A 24,178-nucleotide genomic window follows, 5' to 3' on the forward strand; every position below is an offset into this window, starting at 1 on the left:
GCATTTACCAGGTTGACAGTGGGAAGGAAGGATTGCTACATTATACAGCGGCTGAAATATGTCTCTATTCCTAATCCAATTTAAGCATGTTTTCATTCTGCAGGAACCTCCTTTAGATGTGCTGTTTATCACCATTTCTCTGTAAGAATTGACTTTCTCACTGTATGATATGCAAGTTATCCTGCAGACAGTTAGTACGGTATCATAAAGTACTAAGTACATTCTTATCCTTTCTAGAGTTAAAACCTCAGCTTCTCAATCAGCACAACACCAGAAGATGTAATACTTTATTTCCAAAGAATGTTTTGTCTCATGCCATGTGGGGTCAACAATTCAATGCTAACAGATGCTGTTGGTGTATATTTTCTAGAAAGCCATAAAACATTCCCTTTCCGCCACCTGCAGAGTTTCGGTATATTAAAAGAAGTATTTAGTTTCAAGAAAAGAAAATACTCATGATTTTTATTGCAAAGAATTGCTAATTTTCTGTGTAGCACATAGCATTAAGTCAAGTGGCGTTTCTATCCTATTTGCTTCATATTTGGAGATAACATTCCCTCAGGCAGGCTGTAAACAGGCCAGATCAGCCTGAACAATTGTGCCTTACAGAAATGTTGCTTTTACTTTTTCATTTTCAAGACCTATCCACAGAAATCACACGTCATCTCTACAGCCAAGAGCTCAACAACGTCTTTGTTTTGGATCACATCTCTGCTCAACAACTTTATAAACATCTTACAGTCTAAAACAGCCACCTTTTGTAGCACTGAGAGTGTGAGAAAGGGTCTCCAGGACTTAACCACTGGATCACTTGTAATCATTTCTCTCTTTCATTAAGGCAGCACCAAGTCTAACAAACATTTGGGGATTCCTGGAGACAAGCTTCTGAAGCTAAAACATCTCCATTTTAGGTAAATTAAACAAGGAAATACAGATTTGGTAAAAAATGCAACTTTTTTGCTAGTTATGACTATAAATATATTTTTATATTTGAACAGATTAGCAATATACACATGATAAATAGAACTAACTTTCAGATTGTTGCCTTTAAATCTGGGAGGATAATACCCTCCTTTACTGATGCAGCCTATCAAGACATAATTGATGCACATTTGCCAGATTAGTGTGGAAAGCTGGACAAATTTACCATGGGTGATTTATCTCTATGTGTGGTAATATATACTTTCACAGGTGTTAATTGCTTTCTACAAGCTGCTTTGATACCCTTTTAAATGAAGACAGTGACATAGTGGTTCATATTTTGTTCTACTGCTTTTCATTAATTTTACCTGGAAGGGAATTCAGCAGCAGAAGCCTTAAAGATTCATGTCTGATTTTTTGCTAATATGCAAATCGTGTAAGATAATAAATCAATAAATAAAGCTTAATTATACTAACTTGGGATGCTTGTGAGTAGTTTGGTATTAATAACAAACTATTGAATAGCTTGTTTTCATGGAATTACCAGCCTTGTCACTAAAAATCTCACCTCTTTGTCTGGTTATCAGTGACAATCAGACTACTCGGTTCTGGCCCAGCAAGTTGCTCCGTGGCATAAGTCAATGTTAGACTTAGTTGCCAGCACTAGAAGCTCACCTGGATGCGCACAGAAGCAAGTAAATGAATTCCAGCAATGGAATTTTTACATCCCTTTTAATAAGCAATATTAACATTTTGATGTTTTTGATTACTTGTGCTGAATTCAGGCTTTTTCACCACGCAGGGTTAGCACTTCTGTACTGCAATCAAAGGCTATTACAGTTGTTCAGACACAGCTAAACTAAATTGATCTAAATCTTTTTAAAACTCCACTCACAGCTGTGCTGAGCTCACAAGAGTAACTCATGTGACCTATGGGTCACAGGAAATTCACATCTTATGCTGGAGATGTAGATGCTAGCTAAGCAGCAATCAGGACACAAATAACCTGTTCACAACATACCCATACCATTACAGATCTCAAGAAAAAGGTATTTCCATTATATCAGAAAAGGAAAGCGATTACTGTATTAGAAGCAACACATTCATGAAAACAGCCCCGTAGCTATGCTAAGCTTGGTGCTTCTTTCCAGTCCCTGGGAGGTTATTTAAACCTCCAGCTGCCCTGTGGGTCATTCACAGTATCCGAGTTTGGGACAGGTCTACCAGTCCACCTCTGGAAAGGTGGACATCAGCTAAAAAGAGAAGCTTCACAACTTTTCCACAGTAGCTCGGCAAGAGCTGTTTGTTCAGATGTATGAGCAACTCATATAAGAGCTCTGCTTGGTTTGAAAGCATTACAAGTAAAATGTCTTCCTTGTTTCCCCTCCCTTCCTTTAGTTTACTAAATACGTGTACAATTAAGAGACATTAAGTCCTTCGATATATACATTTCCAAATGTGGAAGGTGGGGGGAAAAATAAAAGTTTTTTTTATTATTATTATTTATTTAATAAGTTTATCACTTCCTTAATTAACATTTAGTTCTAAGTACACTAAGAAAGTCTTACTCATTTTGCAATCTGTACATTTGGAGTTCTCCGTTTACCACCAAATGAGATTCCATTTAATGCAACTTTTACCTATTAATTTCCCTACAACTTAAGTTTGGTAAGAATTCACTGAAATAGAATTGAAACAATTAAGGATATTTAATCAAATCTACTCAGATATTTGACTAATAACTAAAAAATATCCTCTTGATAAGTTTTAGTAATAGCAGTTATGGCACAAAAAACATACCATCCAGCCAACACAGAAGTTTTATTCATACCTGTTTTATCGCTGTTGTTCATTTGTTTCATACCTGTTTTGTTGGTTGGTTTTTTTTTATTATTATTATTATTATTTGTTGGGAGGGGAGGTTGGCTTTTTCCTCTCCAGAGAAAGAGAAAAAGAGGTAATAATCATAGCTGGGACCCATCGCTGCTCCACCTGGGTGCCCTGGGCAAAGTTTTCCCTTTTCTCTCTCTCCTTCGATTGTTTGTTTTTTACCACCACCCCCCCCCAAAAAAAAAAATAATAACAAAATAAAAATTTTTTACCACTAAAATCAATATATGCCATCATCTAAAAATCATGCTAATAAATTTTTGTGGGTCTGAACTTCTTCTCTGTCTTTTGTCCCTCACCCTAAAAATTTATAGAAAACTAAGTGTGATGATTCAGTGCAGAGTTCTGTGCTTTTTGACCTGTTTTTTATTAACACACAGTTCATCACACATAAAACACATTTTTTAAAGGATACAGAAATCTGGTGAACAGAACATAATTTCTTTTTCAAACTCGTGATCTTCAGAAACATACATACGAAATCTTGGATTTCCATGCTTTTCATTTTCCTGTCTTAAAATGTGCCAAATTAACTTCATAAAAGGCAGAATGGGTGTCATCTCCCCCAAGCTGCAGGTTTACAATGTCTTTCGTATGTAAGTTATCAAACAGTGACAAAACAGAAACTGCATCCTACCCCCTCCAGCTTCCGGCACCTGGTTGCACACCAGGCTATGCTCTCATAATACCTTAACATCTGTAGCTTCCATCCTCTACCCAGCATTATCTGTTAATAAAAAACTTTTTCCTGTAGTCAAAATTTGATCATTCTTTAAATTTGCTGTGCTCACACGTGCTACGGAAAAACTCAGTATATTTTCTTTTATAAACAAGTATCCAACATGCAGAGTCTCAAGTCACGTACTTCAGTCGTAAAATACCAGCTTCTCCACTGTTCTAAGAAAAGTAAAATCATTTAAGGTACTCTAAAATCGTAAGTTAGAATATTTTTCAACCTGCCTTAACACCACTGTCAGGTTTATGGGTGCAAGGCACCAGGAGAGCATGGGAGCAGCAGGATAAAAACTGCTGCAGTATAGAGTAGAAGATACAAAACAACATGCAACATCCACAGAGGATTTATTCATTCAGGAACCTGAAGTTTCTAATAATTTTTATACTACATACTAATATACTATTTCTATGACAATACTTTAGCAATATCTTCAGCTTTTCTAGGAGTCCTGAATGCCTCTGATGTCTTTACAGAGAGCGTTTCCCTCTTTCTTCAGCCAAGTAGGAAAGACAGCTCCAGCTATCAACCAAATCTGAGTATGAATTGAGTATAAAATTGATGGCAAGCCTGTCCTCAAAAGATTTTTAGTACAATGAGTAGAGATTTGCAGACATTAAGAGGTGGGTTTTTTTATCTTGAATTTGTGATGGAGTCCCTAAGAACTCTCCTGTAATTTGGCCTGACCTTCTTTACCCTGGAAGACATGAGCAATGATAAATGCTACTGTCTGTATTTAACCTTTTGGTTCACCGTTAATCTGCTGCTCATAGCGTGCTACAATCCTCAGCCTAGGATATCTATCGTTAAACCACTGTCAAGATTACTTCACCCATCTTATTCTAATATAACAGCTTTTGCATACTGTTGCATGCTTTGATATTCAGTAATTATATCCAGTGGTTTACTGCCACCAATTAGCAAGTAGATACTTTTTATCTGATCAAAGACATCCAATCATTGCTGGGAAAACACAGAGATAAGCGAAGAAGTCAGTAATTAGTCTTTTCCTCACATCCTTCCATACAGTTTTTCTTCCCAGTTTCCACATCTAAAACCATCTCTCCTTGTGTCTCTGCATAATTCCTCAGAAAGATACAAATTATGCAGCTTTCTACCCCTGTTCATTTTGATGTACACCGATGAATATGGGATTTTTCCCATGGAACGACGTGCTAGCTAATAACCGCTGCAAGATGTGTACCTGCATTCAGTGACTTAGCAGAAGCTGAATCCACAGCACCTTCTGCATTTTGTTTGTTTCTAGGCAGAAACACTAATAAAGATTAAGGTTAGTTTCCCATCTGGGCAACCCAACACCCTCAATGGGCTTAAACATTCACCCTTATTTTCTCCTTTATTTCATTTTATTTCATCAAATCCTTTTTCCCTGTTTACACGATTTCACACCTGGTATTTAGAAATTCTTAGTGTTGTAATTTTGTTTTCCTGGAAAAGTAGAGATACTGGAGAGACATTACATACCCCCAGTTTTTATTTTACATATGTACATCACACTGGGGAAGCAGTGGGAAAAGCCCACATGGAAAGAAAGATTCTGAACATCTGAAAATTTAGGGTAGATATAAAAAGATAAGTAACAATTACGTTGGTCTATCTAATAAAATATCCCATTGAGGTCACCCTGAGGAAAATAATAACCCAAATGCTTTCTTGTCCTCGCTTGTTAAACTGCATTGCTGAAACGTTGAGGGAATCCTCCTTTATTGTGACCTTTCTTCACTCCATCCACCAAAAAACATGGGCTGCTAAATTATCAAAAATATCCTACAATTAAGAAGTTACATCACCTAGTCAATTTTTAAAGAGAGAAAGAGAGAGAGAGAGAGAGGAGAGAAACAAGACACACATACTTGCTAATAAGAGCTGATTTTCAAGCTGCACAAGAGCAAAAGTCTCCAGCCTACCAGCCCATGGAGACATTAAGTGTTAAATATAATCCAACAATATACTAAAAAAAGTAAAAACTAAAGAACGACTATTTAATCTCTTAGCCATGTATCCATGAGAACAAAAGGAAAAAGAAGCAGGCTATGATAAAATTTAATTTTTTAATAGCTCAGCTTGTTATATTTGTAGTTGTACAGAAATTTCAACTGACTTTTGGATGTGTCCTGGAAGCTACTCCAAGAAAGTATATTTATTTAACATTAAGTGAATCTAATATTTAAAATATATTCCCTTTAACATTAAGGGAATCTAATGAAATCCAACCATCCCTGGGATCTATTTGCTATACACCCTGTCTAGGAAAAGGTAATCTGGTTAACTTCCATGAATAACGAAAGACTACAATCTTTCTTGCTTTTATGTCGATTCAGAGCCCAGCCAAAACAAAGGCAAAACACACAGTTTACAAAAAAAAAAAAAAAAAAAAAAAAAAGCAGCTTTGTTCAACATTAACACGTGAAAAAAGGTTTGTATAGGTAACCATGTGCTTTGACTCAACCAAGGCAGCAATGAAGCAGTTATCAGAGCAGAGCTGAGAGCAGCAGACCTGCTCAGCACACACCGCGTTACCCTTTCCATGGCAGTCCTCAAGGGCAGCCCCGGCTGCTCGGACTGCGAGGAGTACTGGAAGGAGCACCTGGGGATTTCCCTACCTCGAGTCGCATCATGAGCTATTGGAATCAGCTGCCCCCGTAACTAAAACGGAAAACAATATAACTATATGTCTTCTGTTTATAAACAGAAAGGGTTTGTGAAGTTCATCGCAGAGAAAAATTGCTTCCCGTAAAAGCAACAGGCGATGATGTTACCTCCCATTACCTCCCATAATCAAAGCATACAGCTACCTCGGGAAACATAAGCAGACGGATAGTGACTGCTGAGCTGTAGGGAATGAATACCTACGTGCAGAGGAGCTCTTTATGCAGCCATAGAATCATTAGAGTTGGGAGACCTCCGAGATCCTCCGGTCCAACCATCCCCCTACCACCACCATCACCCGCTAAACTATGTCCCTAAGCACCGCGTCCAACGTCTTGCCCCACAGAAACCTTACAGGGAAAGAAGGAAAAAGAAAACCTGGCACCACAGAAGAGTCGGCCTAAAACTACCCTTCCCACAAAGCCTCCAGCCGCCACCAAGCCCCCCTCCCCACCTCGGCCTCCCGGAGGCCGCCGCCAGCGGGGCGAGCCTTGGTTCCCCCCGGCTTGCTTTTGCCCCTCGGAGCCTTCCCGCACCTGGGTCTCCCTGCAGCTCTCCCCGGGGCCCACGGCCCGGCCGGGAGCCCCGCGGCGGAGCCCGGGCCCTGCGGGGGGCTGTGGGCCGGGGTCTCTCCGGGAGGCAGCGGGTGAAGCCCCCGGGCCCTGCCGCGGGCCCTGCGGCGCCGCCATCACCGGGCGCCGCCGTCCCGACCCGCCGCCGTTGCCATGGCGAGGAGAGGGCCCTGCAAAGGCGACGGGGGCAGCCCTGGTGGCGGGGGGGTCGCTGAAGGATCCTGGTCTTCTCGCAGCTTGTCTTCGGGGACTCCCGAAAGTTGGGTGTTTCTGCAGCCCTCCCTTGCTGAGGGAGGCAGGAGGCTGAGGAAAGGAAGGAGAACTCGACAGATAAAAGCTTCAGAGGCTGCCGTGGCAAAATGGCAATGAAATTTAAGACGTTTGGATGCTGCCGGTGAACATAATACTGCCTTCTGCCAACTGGATAACGCAGTGTGGGGCGCCCTCTTAAATGAGCAGAGAATCTTGTTACCAGCGCTCCTTGCTCCCAGAACCTGACAGAGGAAACGAAGCTCTGTCTGACACCCTGTTACACATCCAGCAATCACTGATCCGCAAACCAAACCCCAAATGTATTCATAAACAAGGTCTCACCAAGGAGATCTCCATCTCTTAACCTCTTGACAGGAGAAAGAAGTGAGGGTGATACTCACACTGTAGAAAACGGTTACAGGACATACACAAAAGTACCAAAAGCTCTCTAAGATTAAATATGCATGAAGGGCAGACTAAATATGTGTGACTTGGCACTGAGGCATCAGCAGCTTTTGCTCACCTGTAATCTATGTCAATACATTCACAGGAACATGAACGATAAAAACTAGGAGTAAGGCACAGATTCTGGATTTAAAATAATAATGATAATAAATTCTTTGTGGAATTAGCTCCTGATAAGCTTTCAGTGGAAACGTGCATAACACAGGGCTGCAGCAGACCTGCAGAAACTCCAGGTCTTGGCCCAACAATTCCTAAACATTTCCTAACATCAGTGTCCCAACAATTCTTAAACATTCCCTAACAGGACATTTCAGCCTGCTCTTAAAAACCTCAAGAAGTCAGGGACTACACCCCCACACACCCCCCACACCCTCCAGGGAGCATAGCCTGTTTCTCATTTTATCTGTTTCAATATTTTTTTAAAATAATATAAATTACTCCTTTGTAGTAAGTGGACTTTTAATCACCTTTCCTTTGGTGGTTTGGCAGAAAATACAACCTTCCTAATCATAATATTTAGTGTATTTGTTGTGAGTTAGCCCTGGTAGACAGCTAAACCCCACACAGCTGTCCCCTCACTTCCTCCCAGTGGGAAATGTTGTTTTCTCCTTCAATTTTTTCTCCTAGAAAGAAGCTAATTGCCAATTGTTTCAGCCAAGAGCTAATTATTTCAGCATCTCTTTGGAATTTATAAATTCTATTCTTCATGATTTTCCAGTTTGTCAGTATTGTTGCCGAAATGTGACATGTGAAGAGTGTCCTTAGAAGCCACGGAGAAGTAAGAAAAGCTTTCTACTAACAATTTAAATATAACCTTTTAAAACACTGCCACACAGTATCTATTCTTTTAACTTTGCATTGTTTCCATATTCACATTGACAGCTGCAAGATCTCACGTCATTTTCTGATACACTTTTGTGTATCCACATTTTTTCCATTTTATGCTTACTGATTTTTACTTTTTTTTTCCTTTCTAGAGTACTTCAGATTACTTTACTGAATTTCAGAGATTTTCTTTCATGCTCTGTTTCTTTTCTTTCATACTCTGCTTCTTTAACAAAAACTATTTTGAGTTTCATTCCCATCCTCTGATCCACATCTGGATTAGCTCTCCCAGCTTGGTACTGCATGCGAACATGCATTCTCCATTCCCTTATGAGCTATGTCCTAGAAAGTCAGGCTCCTGTAAGACTGACTTTCATATGATACCTTCCCAGAGTTTCTTGGAAAATAATTTATGGCTTGTCTTTTAACACAGTCTTTCTAACAGCTGCTGACCTCCATCATAGTAAATTAAACTAGATCACGTCTGTCTTGTTCCTTTAAAAATATATAAATAATATATATATATCAAAAGATTTGTGTTGGGAACTTCACTACAAATTACGGATGTGTTAGATGTATTAGTTGCCGCTAGGTGAATACATGCCTGTCAAGCAGCTGAACTATCAAGGAAGGTAATTGGATTGATCTGAGACAGATTCTTTGTGAAAAATCCGTGTTGTACATTTTCTTTCCCCTTCTTGTCCCCTGAACCGCTAGGAAATGATAGCGTAATGATTTGTTGTAGTAATCTTGAGAATTCTTCTTCCCCTATTTCTAAAAGAAAGTTACTGTGTCTGATATTTTTATGTCCCTGAGACTCTACACATCATCATCATGAGTACTACTCAAAAAAAAAAAAAAAAAAAGACAAACAAAAAAACCTGATATCTTGTTTGGAAGATTGTTCTCAGTATTCAAAGGTATATTTCATTTCCTGTTTTCCTGAGTAGCTCTAAATTATATCAGTATTTCACAATATTTCTTTAATCTGATTCTTTCCTATGCTGGCTGTATCCATACATACCTCTTTTTATTATTTATTAAGAAAAGGGCACTAGGCATTGTTGTCTTCCCTAGGCCACCCACTATTTGTTTACTAGATCCTTTGCTCATTCTGTATCACTCCTTTTTGATTTTATCCTTCCACATACAGTTTGCTTATTATAAACATCTCTGTATTATGCACTCCTCCTTAGCACTAGTATTCTCCATGTGATTATTTTTTAACTCTCAGGACAAATATATCTTATCACAGTCTCCTCACTGAGATTCCAATAGCAATAAGGGTACTGAAGGTGCTGCTGTCACACAGAATCATGGAATGGTTGAAGCTGGAATGGACCTCTGGATATTGTCTAGTCCAAAGCCCTGCTCTGAGCAGGTCAACCAGAACAGGTTGCCCAGGACCATGTCCAGCTGAGTCTTTAATATCTCTATTGATGGAGACTTCACAACACCTCTGAGCAACCTGTTCCACTGTTTGGCCACCCTCCTAGTAGTTTTTTTTCCTATACTTTAGCAGAAGTTTCTGTATTTCAATTTGTGCCCATTGCCTTTTGTCCTGTCACTCGGCACCACTGAAAAGAGCCTGGCTTTGTCTTGTTTGTACTCTTCCTTCAGGTATCTATATATGTTGATAGGATCCCTCTGAACCTTCCCTTCTCCAGGCTGAGCAGTGGCCACTCTCCCAGTCTCTCCTGGTATGAAAGGTGCTCCAGTCCGTTAATCATCTTCGTGGCCCTTGCTGCACTTGTTCCACCATGTCATTGTGCCTCTTGCAAAAGGGAACCAAGAAATGGACACACAACTCCAGATGTGGTCTCACTAGGGGTGAGTAGAAAGGAAGGGTCACGTCCCTTGACCTGCTGGGGACACTCTTCCCAATGCAGCCTGTGATGCAGTCAGTCTTCTTTGCTGCAAGAGCACACCGATGGCTCATGTTCAACTTCTCCACCAGGACCCACAGGTCCTTCTCTTCAAAGTTGCTTCTAGTCGGTCAGTCCCTGGACTGTACATGGTGTTACTCCTCTCCAGATGCAGAACTTGGTATAGCCTTCTGTTGAACTTCAGCAGATTCCTGTTGGACCACATCTCCAGCTTGCCAAAGCCCCCCTGAATGGGCACAGCCATCTGGTGTATCACTCCACCCAGTGTTGTATCAGCTACACACTCACGGAAGGTGAGTATGTCATAGCAAAATCAATACAAACATCCACTACTCTCCCCTCATCCAGAAAACTAGTCATGTCATTGTAGATGCATTCCAGGCTGTATAAGAACAACGTTGGTTCTTATAAAACAGAAATCTGTTCTACTGAGATAGTTACTAATACAAGTTTCTATAACTGAAGATTATTGTGCATGTTTTAGATATTAGCATTGTAAAAATCGAAGTGTTTTCTCTTCCAATTTAATTTCTAGGAAAAACAGCATTCCAGCTCTTGCTTTACTAATGCTGGGATGAATGAAAGCTTTATTCACATGTCATACTCTTGCTTGGGTGTCTAAATAAACTCAGGAGAGCTTGTGACATATTCAAATCACTGTCAAGCATTTAAGATATTCAAGATTTTCAAATCTTATTCTGTTTTCCATTAACACCCTTTTACTTGAATACAGTACAGCAAAAAAAGAACAGACTGCTTTGGTCACTTCCATCTGAACCCCTGAAGTAATGATAGTTAATTTGAATAATCCCAGTTTTTATATGTTTACCTAGAACAGCCACTAGAGGGGGAGATAATCCCAAACACTCGAACACATCTAATCCTAGCTAGAAGATGCTCTACATTTGAGTCTACTTTTTAACAATCACCATGACCATAAATCCAAAATCTACTTTTTTTTTGTACAGTAAAAGTGTTCAGTTGCAATGGCTGCTTTTCTCTTCATGAACTGTGACCATGAAAAAAAAATGCAGTGATTTTTTAATGATTATAGCAATACTACCCACTTTTCCATCTCTACCTGTGTCAATCAGATCAGAGTATTTCTATAGCAGCTGTTAGCCCACAGGAGCAAAGGTAAGGAAGTCTTAACTGTGTCATAAATAAATCAAAACCAATGGTTCTCCATAGAAGGGCAACTTTGTAACTATCCACATCTCTGACGTTAATGAACTTAATCAAGCACAATATAGCTATGACAAAATATTTGCCTCAAATAGACACGGTCCCATTTGACTATGTGAGGAATCATTATATATTTTGTTGTAATTTTTTAGGCAAATTTGTAAGATAGACATGAAAAGGTATGTTGTTTTTGTTCCTGAAAGGCAAGCAGTCAAGAAAAAACAAGGAAGATGTGCCCTAGCGGAGTCCTGTGCATCCGCATGCCATTCTGGGCATGCCAGGAGTTCCCTGGTCTCACTTGCTCCTCCATCAATCAAGGCAGGGAAATGGCAGGCCTGACTGCAGAGGCTGAATGCCCACCTCAGTGATGATCACAACTGAGGTGACAAAACAATAGAACGTTTTGTCTTTTAGCATCGAATATGAGTGGCCAGGACGAACCACAGACTGAACTTATTTATTCATTATTTTTTGACTGGATGGTGTAAACACATGGAACTTTTCTATGGTCTACCTGAAGATAAACCAGTAATTTACTGATGGATGAATATTATTAAATAGTATATATAGAGAAGTGTACATATATAAAAATATATTCCCTTGGGTATGACAGTCAGGTAGCAAAAATTAGCATACATTTATTTCTCAGAGGAGGAAAAATAAATGTTGAGGAAAATGACAACTAGACCAAGACAGGAGGTCTAAGCAGTAAGCATAACGAGAAATTGTAATTAAGAAATGGATGGAAAGGACAAGAGCTGGCAACTGGAAATTGCCACAGGTGTTATGGTCAGTCTCGGAAACAGACAGGATTTTTTTGATGAAGAATGTTTGGGCTTGCAGGCAGATAAATAACTCATGATATATAGTTGAAGAAGAGAAAGGAAAACTACCCCATTGTTGGAGTTATAAATCTGATCTCTTTTTTCGAAAGCAACTAATGAAAAATGCATTCCAGTTTTCTGAAGGCAGAAGATCAAGTGAATTACTTTACCGTACCCTTAGGAAATGGGGGTGTGTGAACTGTGCTGGGTAAACACACAAATTCAATATGGTAGAAGCACCAGGAGCATGGATAACAATTTAGAGCAGCAGCAGTGCCATGAGGGTATGCTCTCCTGGCTCTCCCTACCGGTTCTCTGAAAAGGAGGGCCCAGCAGCTGGAGCAAGGAGATGTTGTAGAGCAATGGGAGCAGCGGAGAAGTGTTTGAAGAACTGATCCAAAAGTGTTCGTGCTGAGAAAGGCGAGAGGAAGCCCTGAAATCAAAGTGTTGTTCCTGAGGGGTGGAGGGCCTTTTCTTTAGGAAAACTGGCGGGTAGCAGGAATGGTTAGTGTTACAGTAGGTAGCATGGATATCATGGGAGGATATAAGAGTCTGAATGTGATCGCTTTCCTTTCCAGTTGCTAAAGAAAGCCTCTGAAAAAAAAAAATAAATATATCACATTTTAACAAAGGAAAAAATATGTAAATATCTTCATGGTTGTGACCATACCAACAAATCCCATGACTAACATTTCAGCCCTTCATTGCCAAGAAAGATCACACTAGAGAAGAGTACAAGAAAAGTCAACAAAGCGAAGAGGACAAAGTTCTGGTTAGAGTGAAAATCAAGAAACTCTCAGGAAGTTAGAATTTAACTGGAGGTATTTCATGTAAAGTCACAGGAGGGAGGGAGTTTAACGATTCAGATTGCTTTTGAAAAACAAAACTGAGCAACTGTGCTCCTAATTTACCTGGTGTTTTAGAGCACTTTTGCCTTGCAACCTCTTTAAAGAGCTTGTCAAGACCTCCGTAGAAAGTAGATAAAAAAATAATTATATTGTTAGGCACAGTTAAAGAGCTAGCTTGGCAGAGAGCAATTGTGTAAAATGAGAGTTTGGGCTAGAGAAATCTGAAGAGCTGTGTGCCACAGAGACCAGTAACAACTGGGAGTGACTTCATTCCTCACATACACATCTTTGGCCAGGGTGAAGGAATATGGCCATAAGGGAGTGGAATCTGCTCATGACACATAACTGGGCAGAGATTCAACGCAAGGGAAAAGGGTAATAAACATCAGAATGTCTTGGACAGACCCATAGCAACAGGATATGAGTTACTTCTGTACTTTAATTGGGAGAAACAGTGATATTAAGTATTGGACCGGTAAAAATTCTGTGGCACTGCCTCTACAATGCTTCTTGCAGACTTTTTACTGACCATATACAGTATGAGAGGGGCTGCTGCTGCTGGGGTAGAAAATTCTCAAGAGATTAGCACTGGGCACAAGTCTGGATGGATACAGTCATCTCCAACAGTACTTTCAAAAATTTTTGAAAAATGTGGATGTAAGCCTGCTTTTTTTTCAGTAACAAAGGTCAGGCCAAAAGAGAACATGATGTAGGAGTCCAAGCAAGCTCTCTTTGGATGCTTTGCAATAATAGTTATTTTTAATCTATCTGTTTTAAGCAGATGAGGCTATACAAAAACTGAGCAAGATGTTAAACTGTAAACTTAATATTAAGGATGTTACCTTGAAGACTCTATAGCTTTGATTGTTTAAAACTACTTTTACTTAGCAATTTAGTTTTGCTATTTAATAAACATGGATAGAACAAGTGCTGCAAGGTTCATTGTTGTGTCACGGAGGCCTCTTTGTTCGTATTTTTAGATCTTTCAAATATTTGTTTACACATTTCCTGTGGAGAACATACCTTCTGTAACACTGCTTCTGCATCAGCCCACTCCCGATTTATTTTAGTATTGCCCAGCTGATGGGGGACAGATGGGTGCGGGTTGTGAGCAGAGGAATGCTGCCCTGCCTCTGATGGCAGTGAAAGGCATGCAGCTCGCCTCCCCCAGATGGCTCCCAAACCTCTCTTGGGCAAGGGGCCAAAATGACTCCCTCGGTCACTGAAAAGGTTAGAGACTGACAGAAAAACTGAGGATAGGTTGAATCAGCTTTCAGTCTTGAAGGGAAAGGAACAAGTCACTGAGAAGCTGTCCCTGAAGATTTCCTGTCCCAGAGAGGTTGTTCAAGATAGAGGGACCAGAGAAATTTCAGTGTGATTATGCAATATAAATTTGAAAACTGGTGTCTAGTTTGTTCTGTCCATAAACTTGTCCTACTGCTCCCATCTCCGCCTTTATCTACAGAATTTAAATTCTATTCTTGTCTTCACAGACTGGGAATTGCATTTTGGATGAACGCATTTGGATTAACACCTTGCAAAATTAATAGAGCCTGTTGTAGCCATGTCTGCAGTATTTTGTGAGTGTGACACAAGCCAGTTCAGACTGTGATTCCATCTTCTCTGACCGCGATGGCACAGAATCCCTCCACACTGAGAGATGTTCATCTGTGTCTCCTGGTTCAGACACCATGTCCTTCCCAGCCTCCCAGGAGGTCGGAGCAGCCACAGGAGAGCTCCTGCAGTAGAGTTGCACTGACCATGTCTTGCACACACAATAGGTAGAGCAGAAAGCAGAAGAGCGACCTCTGAAAGCTTTAGTCAGTGCAGACAATTTAGACATTGACCACTGAATTCCCTTGGTGTAACAGAAGTCAAAGCAAAGGGTAAGACTCTAACCACACAGATTTCTTTGGGAAATATGGACAGTCTCACAGATAAATGCTTTGAAATGCTGTAGGTTTAGAAAACAGTGAGTTTTACGGTCAAAATTCTTCTAATGCACCATTTGGAAACTCAGTTTATGTTCAGTGAGTTCTGTAACACATTGAGCTTACCAGTTAGCTTTTCACCTATGAGTATAATGTACTACTCTCTTTCCAAATAGAAAGCTGGGCTGATTCTCTAGGGAATAAATGAACCCAAACAGCTGCTAGTATTAGTACGTGATTGTGTACTCATGATATTGAGATCATGGCACACACTAGTGATGGCAATCAGTACAAACTCAGGATGCAATTAGGCCAGGTCCACTGGGAGGGTCTCATAACACTGAATTTTCAGACCCTTCAATAAATCTATCTAGGACTCAGTCAAAGTTCTGTTTGGCTCCTCCCCTGTTTCTCCTTCATCCTCTGGAAAGTCAGACAAACACAGCTGTTTCCTGTGTTATGGTGGCTTTGTCCCTCAACAAATGGTAGAAGCTTCCTGCTGTCTTCTCCCCCGGTATACAAAATTTCAGGACTCAAACAGAAAGTATTGCTGGCTGGCCATGCAATCAGTCTCACACGCCTTTCTGGCTCCTCCAGGACTGCACAGGGAGTAAAAACCTGTGCTTTACATCACAGCTTCTTCCAGTAAGCACGTGGAGACAGCAGTGGAAGGGCCTGGAGAAAGGAAGCAAAGGCCCAGTAGAAAGGAGAGCTGGCAGGCTAATGATGGCAGATCCTCTGGTACATAGCTGGTGGGAAAGAGAATTTTATAGAAAATGTTTTGTGGGAAACAGGAGGAATTCACTTCAGGAGGAAATAAAAGATTTGAAGTCAGAAAAGAAAGAGAGAGAAAGAGGGAGTAGGAGAGGGAAAGATTTCCTTCCTCATATCTTTCAACATTCCCATCCAGAAGAAAACATTGTAAATGCTCCACACCACCAAACTATAAATACATTGGAAATTCAGCATTTTCTAATATGTAGTTCTCACAAACATAGGACTTTTCTATACCAAGAAAAACATAAAGACACTATCTCAAATGATAAAATTGTATATAAACCTGTTTACACTTTGTATCTCTGGGATTTTTTCAGAAAGCTGGGTAAGAGTGAAACCCTACTGTTAATGTGAACATTTCACCAGTATTTGGTATTCAGAATTGCTGATAAAAAGTACATAACCATAACAAAACAAAGCTTATATGAATAATAATTTCCAGTTCTTTCTTTAATCTGTTAATTTGTTCCTTACATTGTAGTTGTCACTATTATTGTCACTTCTGATTTTATACTTGAATGCTTTGTTACTTCGTAGACTAAGACCACTTTGAAAATCATAGAATCATAATCCTAGAATGATTTGGGTTGGATGGGACCTTAAAGACCATCTAGTTCCAGCCCCCTACCATGGGCAGGGACACCTCCCACCAGACCAGGTTGCCCAAAGCCCCATCCAGCCTGGCCTTGATCACCTCCAGGGATGGGGCATCCACAGCTTCTCTGGGCAGCCTGTGCCAGGGCCTCACCACCCTCACAGTAAGAATTTCCTCCTTATATCTAATCTAAGTCTACCCTCTTTTAGTTTAATCTCATTACTCCTTGTCCTATCACTATGCTCCCTGACACAGAGTCCCTCCCCAGCTTTTCTGTAGGCCCCCTTTAGGCACTGTTGTAAGGCTGCTGTAAGGTCTCCCTGGAGCCTTCTCTTCTCCAGGCTGAACAACCCCAACTCCCTCAGCCTGTCTTGATAGGAGAGGTGCTGAGCCCCTTGATCATCCTTGTGGCCCTCCAACAGGTCCATGTCCTCCAACTCACTCCAACAGGTCCATGTCCTTCTTGTGCTGGGGGCCCCAGAGTTGTGTGCAGGGCTCCAGGTGGGGTCTCACAAGAGCAGAGCAGAAGGAGAAAATCACCTCCCTCATTCTGCTGGCCATGCTGCTTTTGATGCAGCCAGGATACGGTTGGCATTCTGGGCTGCAAGCATACATTGCTATCTCGTATTGATCTTCTCATTAACCAACACCCCCAGGTCCTTCTCCCCAGTGCTGCTCTCAATCCATTCTCCACCCACCCTGTATGTGTGCTTGGGATTGCCTCGGCCCAGGTTCATGGGCACTTGGCCTTGCTGAACTTCAAGTCAGAGTCTTGAGTGAGTATATTAATTTCTTCTTTTTAACCAAATAAGAGCATTTTATTTGACTGGAAAAGAAATGCACATTAATAATGTCAGTATACCCTTAGGATACAACTATCATCACAACAAAGCACACCACTAAATATAACACTGTGTTTCAAGTTCACGGGACAGAACCTAGCGATAAAGTATAGATGTTTGATTATATTAACATTATATGCAAAGACTTACTGGCCATAATTTGTTGCCTAAACATCCTTAAATATCAATGGAGTCTTGAGAGCTGCAGAATTGACAAGCAATTCACTCAAAACACCAATGCAGAACTGGAATTCCATGGGCTATTACGGTTCATAATTCTCTTTGATTTTCCGGGTATAGACCTGCCCTCTCAGTGCACATAAAAAATTATTCTCTGGGCAGCAATATCTCAAAGTGAGCAGAACACAGGCTTTGAATATAAAACCACTTTGGGCTCATAAATACTTTTGTATGAAAATAACAATACCTAGTACATTTATAAAGCTGACAACACTTACATTGACAATACAATTAAAAATCTAATTTCAGTGTTTATCATATACAGAAATATATTACAAAACAGCATTATTTTGAAGCTTGACATCTGTCATGTGGCTCTGCATGTTAGACTGATCAGTAGCACCATTCTCAAAACCCTACCACTAAATAGAGCCCCACCCCATGTTCTGATGAGTTCTGAGCTTCCACTTAAAAATGAGGATTTGAGATAAGCAAGATTAAGAGAGCAGGTCAGTAAATAGTAAGGGTACTTTGACTGAATTAATGTAATTTATATTCTAACATACTTGGTTATTTCTCTTTTGCAGCAACAGAAGGATGAAGTGGTCCAAAATTTGCTAGGCTTCTGTTGAGCTTTCCTTATTGTTCTTTGGCTGAGACAGGAAACAAAAACTAGTAAGCTATCGTCTCAAATTGCGCAAGCAATTGCATACTTTGAAAACCATTATCTGCATGAAATCTTTCATGGCAGGAAATTACAAACAGAAAGAAATTCCTTCACAATGAGAGAAAAACCCAGACTATTTTCAATGCTTGTTTGAAAATACACAACGTGCCACAAAAATAGAGCCAGTAGTTGCTTTGATTCCAGATACCTGCTCTGCAAGTATACTGATTCCTTCAGGAAAAAAAAAAAAAAAAAAAAAGAAAAAAAAAAGATTAAGGGTGTGAAATAAGAAAAAAGAGAATTGTCTGAAATCCCAGTAGTTAGATTTTCTATCAGTCAATCTGTAATTTCTGACCACTGGCCACTGCGGAGAAATATAGAGAAAAAAGAACAGGTGATCATATGTGCTTTTCTAGCTCAAGGAGAAAAGCAGTGCTATGAAACACTAAGAAAAACATGCCTGACCATTCATATCAGCATATATGCTTTGGAAACATTTGTCTAACAAGAATACTGGACCAAAAACTTTGGTTCAGAATGATGTAGAAAATTACCCAAGCTAATATAAATGAATATTACGTTGTAATTCACTGCAAATGATGTTAAGCAGCAAAATAAAATTTAGAAAACATAGTGGCCTAACCCTAAAAGTTACTTTTTTTTTTTCCAATGGACTTTTTAAGCTATACACTTAAAGTGATTCATCTATAGGCCAGTGATTCATGCTGAGAGACTGATTTTTGTGAAAACAAGAGAAATACAGTAGACGGCATTTTAATGTCTTTGCTTAGGCTGCTTCAGACGTTCTGAGGCTGTGTTCAGTATGTGACCTTCCTGAGCGCGAGCGGGATGTCCCAGGAAACTCTGTGTTTCTGAAGAAAAGGAACTATGTGATCTTCACAGCCGGGTCACATCCTCATCTGTCAAGCTGCAAAGGTAGCTATAGCTACTTGTTGCATGCCACATTTTAAATAACAACAACAAATAAGGAGAATCCCACCCATATAAAGTATCTCATATTTCAGCTTCGTAATGTTGCAACATTTTTTTTTCAAAGCTGAAATACTTCTATCTGTGCCAAAGAACTGATGTACTTTAGCTCCTTTCTTTAAGCTGATTCTCTAAAGATCATAAAATGGGAAAGTCACCTCAGTTGGTCTTTTCCTTGGCATGCTGCTTTTAAGCAAGACTTCTAGACAGCCACACCTCCCTTCCTAGCTGCAATAATCTTCTACCCTCTGCCCTTTCTGATCCTATCTGTCTGCCAGTGCCTGCTATTACCTTTTTAACAGCACTGCAGATTCCTATTAGTCATAAATTACAGTCTTTACATTTAATGGTGACTTCTTTAATTCATTTATGTCAGTGACATAATTTAGATCACCCTCTTTTACCAGCAAATGGATTGTCCCAATGTCCAAAGGAACATACATTTTATTGGGCTTTTTTCTTACCCAATTATCAAGTTAGGACAAAAATGAGAAAATGATGATTTTCTGTGCCACGTTTTCAGATGTTGATTTTCTGCGCCACATTTTCTTGCTTCTGCTGTCTTCCAGCATCCTTCATGCCTGTAAGACTGCATAGCAATTCTTCTTAATCATTTATTCTGTTAAAATTAAAAGCGTGTCAACAAATGAAGGTGATTAAACTAATTCTGAAGGAATGTATGCCATCTGCTTGGTCAAACTCTGCCTGCAAGAAATGTTGCCTTCACACCTGTATTAATCATGATTTAGACATATGTGTTCTGCCCTCATACATCAGGAGCAGTATACCTTTCTACAGATGTAATTAACTCAGTCTTGCCTGTGGCAAAGCACGAGGTGGGTATGTCAGTCCGTGAGTGGCTGAGCCATCTCGTTCTTCCCCTTTTGTGATTCTTCTTCGACTTGGAAGTGTGCATCCAGAAAACGCTATATTTTCGGGTTATGCTACTGGGCTTTCTTGGAGGCAGTGACATCTGAATTGTTACCAAGGTCAAAATAAAAACTGATTTCAATGCAGATAACAACAGCATTTTAACGCTAGGAGGACTTAAGTACTAAATGTAGGAGTTACCATTTATGTTTTTGTTTCGTCTCATACAATCTTCCAGAGGAATATTGAATTAGAAATTTATACTCATTTTATGCTTGGAACCTAGTTTTACATCGGCACAAAATTACCACAGTTGTTGAGACATAATACAGTAGATAAAGCCCTGAACTTCTCATCATGAAGTGATATGTTCCACAAATACTTATGCAATAAGATATGCTATGCTTTGACTGGTCAAAAATGTTGGGAGAAGCATAAATAAAGGGTGAAAAAGATAACTATATTGAGATTGCAGTTGTCTTCTGTAACTGTTTTCCACAGTCTATGCCTCTACTGTTCTCTTTCCTCCTGAGGGCCACACCAGGGTGCACATGTCAACTTCAACATCAAGCAATGCATTCATCCAGTGCAACACACGGCTCCGCTGACGTCTGGCACAGGCCAAGGGACTGGATGAGGAACAGAAGCAGTGGCTGAGGGCTGGGAGCTGGCACCACTGCCAAGGGGAAAAAACGTCCTGGAACAGATGCTCTCACTACATTTCAACAAAATGTTACGGTCAGCCCAACAGTAAGGGAGCAAAAACATCTGTGATGAACACCCATGGAAAAATACCAAATAAATAAATAGATAAACAAATAAATATTTGCTTTACTCAAAAAAAAAAAAAGTTTGAATTAAGTAGTTGAACCTTTGTAATTTATTCAGCAGCTCAAAAATACAGGAGATGTTTCTGATAATGAGTGGCTTTCAGAATGACACAGCTCACTTCTTTAGCTCCTGCTGTCTTCCAGGATGCAGAGAAACGCAGCAGATTTTTTTTTAATAGTAGTAACGTTGTATTGAGATTCTGGCACATCAGCAGGGACACACAGGTACAAAGGAACTTTGTGTCCCACCTTCTCTGTACACGAGGTGAGGCTAGAGTGGTTATTTAACTTGCATATTTAGGAAATGATAGTGTCCTTATACAACAACAAATATTTCATTTATGTACAAGAACACCTTTATTTTAACGTCCAGAGAAAAATTCCTGTGGGACAGTAACTCCACAGACTGGGGAATATTGTTAACGTGGTTAAGCACAACTACGAAGGCTCTTATTTCTTTAAGCTGTTAAATTGGACAGATGCATATCACATTATATATATGTAATATTGTTTGAAGAAAAAAGGGAAAACTGGACAAGGAGTATACATTTAATACAAATTTTATTTTCTGAAAGGCTTCCTAGGCCGAAGGAAAATATGGAAATGAAGTTAAAATTTAAGTACAACAGCATATATTTATTTAAACAGGTATCTAATTTTTGTAATTATACTACAGTTCATCATTCTGGTTTTTAAATGATACGCCATTATTCAGAGAATTATGTATGCAATATTATGACCACACATTTATGTCATATAGCAAATATCACTCAATTTCTCTGCTTGCAAAAAGGGAACGAAACAAAACCATAACTTTGAAACAGATAAATAAATAGAGAGAGACACAGACAGTTAAATAGAACTTGAGATCTATCGGACAACACATGCTCTCTAAGAAAGCTACACTCGTAACACCTTTTAGTGAAATGTCATTGCTTTGTAGATCACATATTTGGGGAAAGAGGGGGGAAAATCTAATTCTTATGGTTCATCCATGGACTTACACAAATAAAGGTGCAGGTAGGGCAACTTGCAATCTGTTGTTTCTGAGGTCAGAAGGACCCCCCTGGACACCCACCATGGAGGTTGGCTGGTTATTTACCCCCTGGGCATTGCAGGCATTGACTCAGCTGAGGATGAGCAATTTTGCCCCGGAGCTGCAGCAAGTGTGCTGCCACACAGCAAAGCCGTGGTTTGAGGGCCAGGTTGGGGATGGGGAGATTTGTATGGCAGCTGCAGCAACCTGAGCCTTGCAAATAGAGACAAAACACCGTGCATCCTCTAGACCATTCAGGCATCTTTCAGTGGAGAGTATTGGTGGTATCTCAGACCTATGAGCTGGGCTCTGGAGTTTTCCTGGGTTTCGGTTATGTGTTGTGTTTGTGACCAGAGTTTTGCCTTGCTGCATCAACACCATGGGAATTATTTCCATCACCCCTTTGCCTACGGTCAAAGCCGGTGTCAGTAGGTGTGTTAACTACTGAAGTTTTATGCTGAATGATTGTTTGTTTGATTTTATAATTTCTTTTTCTAGTTTGTTTCTTTGGATTGCTAGCACTCTCATGACACGAATCAACTTGACATTTAAGCATGAGCCCTGAATGAGGTCACTGAGATTTAGCACTTGCCTAACCCTGGGCCCATCAGGACAGTTCAGTTCGCCAGCAGGCTCTGAGCAGAGCCCCGGTGGCTGTGTCAAAGACGAGTCAATGCTTCAACGGTGTGGGCTACAGGATTTTACATTTCCACTTTTTGCCACACCAAGGCCCGCAAAGAGCTTAATTCTGCGGGACATCTATGACACAGTTCATTGCCTCTCTCTTACTGGAACCAAAACTTACATTCATGGTTACAGAACTAAATGTCTATTTTCAAATGTCCTTGTTCAAAGAGTATGTTCATGAATAAAAAACTTCTGGCTGTTTGCTACTGCATTCCGATAGAGAGTGTAAGCAAACAGACAAATTAAAGTGAATTGGAGCTTTCAGTCCCTTCTCCAGTGCATCTATCCCTGGTGAATTTAACTGAATAAATGAATAAACCTCTTCTTTTAAATGACTGTTGAAAAAGAGGAAAAATTAAAAATAGTACCAGTGACCGTTCACAGTTCCCTATTCAAAAGTAGTCTGTGAAGAGCTGAGAGGCTATAAATGAGCTTCTCTGTGCTTCAGAAAGGACTCCTTAAAACAATAGGGAATTCACACATTTCTCTACAGGTATAACCATAAATACACAGAAGGATATATGTGATTGGTTTGCATTTACTCTACTGCTCTTTTACGTCCTTCCGGCATTTAATAGTGCTTAGGGAACTCAGTATATCCGTTATACGTAGTGGTGTATGGAGCCTCTTAATTAGCCAGATTGTTGCAAAGGACACTTAATACAAAAATAAGTCAATGAGAATGAACTACACAACAGAGGCACGCTGTGTGTCGGAACTGTAGGTGTTGTGGCAGATCCTCAGTTATGACACCCGGATAATTGCTGATGACAAACTGTGTATTCTTAAGCTGCCGCACTCCCACAGCAGCGGGCCCTACAAAGAGACCTTTGTTTGGCCCTGTGGATGTAAGCAAGACCTCCTGCCGCTCTGCTGCCAGCACGCTAATCACTGAGCCCACATTTTCAGTGACTGTTAAGCCACCCTCACACAGAGCGAGAAGTCAGGAGACCTCACACCGAGAGTGCACAGAGAGCGGTGTTGCACACAAAGCTCTGAAGAGAAAGTTTGCTGGAGGTCCGCAGTCCATTATCTGAAAAAGATAACATGAATCTGCCTGCACACTTGTGGAGCGGTGATCTAGAGGCAATGCAGCCAAAGAGCTGCAAGCGAACGTCATCTCTGTACACCTCCATGCCTTGCCCCAGTTGTGCGTCCAAGAGGCTGAGCTTGTCCCTTCAGCATTTCACTTCAAGATGCCATGGTCTTATCCTGGGTGGTATCATAAATAACCAAGATTTACAGAAACAGGAGTCTAAAAGAGGGCTACTTGCTAAATGAACACTGTGCCAGGTGTCTGTCCAGTCCATATTTTCAAGCGGTTTGATTTTCAGATGTTCTGAATGAATATCTGTTTCTGTACAGGGAACTGCAGTGTATCCTCCTCTTTGAAAAACAGGGCATACACATGGACACATGTATGTAGACGTACATATATATATATATACAGACTTAGTAGTCTAATTTCCTGCTTCCAGATACAAATATTTTGACTCACGTTTTTCTATCCACAGATCCCATGACATCTATCTACATAACACATATACCCGAAATAAACATAGAGATCTACAAACAGCCCAGAGGTGTTATTTCCTGTATGCTGGGCGCTATTTGCCACGCTGTGGAGTGCCTGCCCTAAGCCCACGGCTGCTGAGTACCTGCGTTGCAGTGAGCACACGTAACAAGGCTGAGGATGGGCTCC

The 24,178-nt window shown here is 40.3% G+C and overlaps 1 protein-coding gene across 10 annotated transcripts in view; it reads right to left on the bottom strand.

Annotated features, from left to right (window-relative positions):
- The window catches only part of DNAH5 (dynein axonemal heavy chain 5), a 151,030-nt gene extending 143,167 nt beyond the window's left edge, over positions 1–7,863 (bottom strand). For 7 of the 10 annotated variants that reach the window (XR_014578971.1, XR_014578972.1, XR_014578973.1 and 4 more), the window contains exon 1: positions 6,751–7,863. Coding sequence is in view for 5 of the 10 variants with exons in the window: in XM_083822381.1 (XP_083678507.1) it covers positions 6,751–6,903 (153 nt within the window). In the remaining 5 variants the exon portion in view is untranslated. Of the gene's footprint in view, positions 1–6,168; positions 6,703–6,750 lie in introns of those variants that run through there. The other 3 variants (XR_014578970.1, XM_083822377.1, XM_083822380.1) reach the window with 2 other exon arrangements.
- Between the last annotated feature and the right edge of the window lie 16,315 nt (positions 7,864–24,178).

The sequence above is a fragment of the Anser anser genome (assembly GCF_964211835.1).
Source record: "Anser anser genome assembly, chromosome: 2".
NCBI classification, from domain to species: domain Eukaryota; kingdom Metazoa; phylum Chordata; class Aves; order Anseriformes; family Anatidae; genus Anser; species Anser anser.